Source organism: Cyclopterus lumpus, chromosome 1 (assembly GCF_009769545.1).
Source record: "Cyclopterus lumpus isolate fCycLum1 chromosome 1, fCycLum1.pri, whole genome shotgun sequence".
Taxonomy (NCBI): Eukaryota; Metazoa; Chordata; class Actinopteri; order Perciformes; family Cyclopteridae; genus Cyclopterus; species Cyclopterus lumpus.
In genome coordinates this window covers 26,246,337-26,248,836 of record NC_046966.1, presented here as the reverse complement: position 1 = coordinate 26,248,836, position 2,500 = coordinate 26,246,337, and the positions used below count along the sequence as shown (strand labels likewise).

Genomic DNA, 2,500 nt, shown 5'->3' with positions numbered 1-2,500 from the left:
GATCCTTTTGTGTAGCGAGGAGAATAAATGTGATTTTAGCCGTGAGTGGAGACAACAGAATAAAAGCAGAACATCCACTTTGCTTTGTGGAGCAGCAGGTACAGGTGGTGATGGTCACATGATGAGGGCTAATCAATGAAAGATAATCACTTAGATCATTGATGCTCATGAAAGTATGTAAACTGTTTGTTTACATACAAGAATAATTAAGAAATGTGGATTCTTTTCTTAATTAATTTTTGAGAATTTGATAAGAGTACTAATATCAATAAAAACCCTCACGATACCCGTCCCCACTCATGAGTCAAGATAAGACTTAACTAATGTTAATGTTAACTCTAATTAACCAACATTTTGAACAAAACAATAATTAAATGCTGCAACAATTAAAAAAATGTCCTTCTCAAGAACAAGCTTGTTTTAATTGCTCTAAACGATTTCATTACCAGCTCATAACCAGTTCATAACAAGCTCATAATCAGTTAATAACCAACTCATAACCAGTTCATAACCAGTTCATAACCAACTCATAACCAGTTAATAACCAGCTCATAACCAGCATGTAATAGGCTGCTGGGGGATGTTTTAGGATACACTGAGCACCTCTCTCCTCTTCTCTCTCTCCTTATGGATGAATTTACATCTCTCCATTGCACCTTATTAACTCTGCTTCCTCCCCGGAGTCGTTGTGACTCCTTTTTTACCCTGAAAAGGGTTTTTTATGTTTCTTGGGAGTTGTTCCTGATCCGATGTGAGGTCAAAGGTCAGGGATGTCGTATGTGTACAGATTGTAAAGCCCTCTGAGGGGAGTTTGTAATTTGTGATATTGGGATATACAAAATAAACTGAATTGAATTGAATAGCCAGCTCATAACAAGTTCATAACAAGCTCATAACAAGTTCATAACAAGTTCTTAACAAGCTCATAACCAGTTAATAACCAGCTCATAACAAGTTTATAACAAACTCATAACCAGTAAATAACCAGTTCATAACAAGTTCATAACAAGTTCATAACAAGCTCATAACCAGTTAATAACCAGCTCATAACCAGTTAATAACCAGCTCATAACCAGCTCATAACCAGCTCATAACAAGTTTATAACCAGCTCATAACCAGTTAATAACCAGCTCATAACCAGCTCATAACCAGCTCATAACAAGTTTATAACCAGCTCATAACCAGTTAATAACCAGCTCATAACCAGCTCATAACCAGCTCATAACAAGTTTATAACCAGCTCATAACCAGCTCATAGCCATCTCATAACCAGCTCATAACCAGTTCATAACCAGTTCATAACCAGCTCATAAGTTCATAACCGGCAGCCCACTTCCACCAGAAGACGTTGGTGCAGACCCTCCCCGGTACCTTGTCGTTGATGAGCAGCTCCACCGGGGTGTGGACTCCCTGAAGCAGCACCAGCTCGTTGGGCTGCCCCGGGACGGAGTAGGAGAACGGGGTGCCGATGCCGTCCTCTTTGGCCCTCAGCCACACGCACACGGTGAAGGCGTACATCTCCGTGACCTCCTTCCTCGCCAGGCCGTACATGTAGTTGGTCCTCATGGGGAAGGAAAGGACGAAGCCGTCGGGGAAGGACGGTTCCGTCAGCGCTGGAGACAGGAGACAGGAGGCAGGAGGCAGGAGACAGGAGACAGGAGGCAGGAGACAGGAGGCAGGAGACAGGAGGCAGGAGGCAGGAGACAGGAGGCAGGAGACAGGAGGCAGGAGACAGGAGGCAGGAGACAGGGGACAGGATACAGGGGACAGGATACAGGGGACAGGATACAGGAGGTAGGACACAGGAGACAGGGGACAGGATACAGGGGGCAGGAGACAGGAGACAGGGAACAGGAGGCAGGAGACAGGGGACAGGAGGTAGGAGACAGGAGGTAGGAGACAGGAGGTAGGGGACAGGAGACAGGAGGCAGGAGACAGGGGACAGGAGGTAGGAGACAGGGGACAGGAGACAGGAGACAGGGAACAGGAGGCAGGAGACAGGGGACAGGAGGTAGGAGACAGGAGGTAGGAGACAGGAGGTAGGAGACAGGAGACAGGAGACAGGAGACAGGAGACAGGGGACAGGATACAGGGGACAGGATACAGGGGACAGGATACAGGAGGTAGGACACAGGAGACAGGGGACAGGATACAGGGGGCAGGAGACAGGAGACAGGGAACAGGAGGCAGGAGACAGGGGACAGGAGGTAGGAGACAGGAGGTAGGAGACAGGAGGTAGGGGACAGGAGACAGGAGGCAGGAGACAGGGGACAGGAGGTAGGAGACAGGGGACAGGAGACATGAGGTAGGAGACAGGAGACAGGGGACAGGAGACAGGGGACAGGATACAGGGGACAGGAGACAGGGGACAGGATACAGGGGACAGGAGACAGGGGACAGGATACAGGGGACAGGAGGCAGGAGACAAGAGGCAGGAGGCAGGGGACAGGAGGTAGGAGACAGGAGGTAGGACACAGGAGACAGGGGACAGGATACAGG

At 48.2% G+C, this 2,500-nt stretch overlaps 1 protein-coding gene across 1 annotated transcript in view; it reads right to left on the bottom strand.

Moving 5' to 3' along the window:
* Positions 1-2,500, bottom strand: part of nptxrb (neuronal pentraxin receptor b) — a 14,092-nt gene that overhangs the window by 4,367 nt on the left and 7,225 nt on the right. Inside the window, exon 3 of the mRNA XM_034532730.1 lies at positions 1,373-1,614. Within this exon, the coding sequence (XP_034388621.1) occupies positions 1,373-1,614 (242 nt within the window). The remainder of the gene's footprint in view (positions 1-1,372; positions 1,615-2,500) is intronic.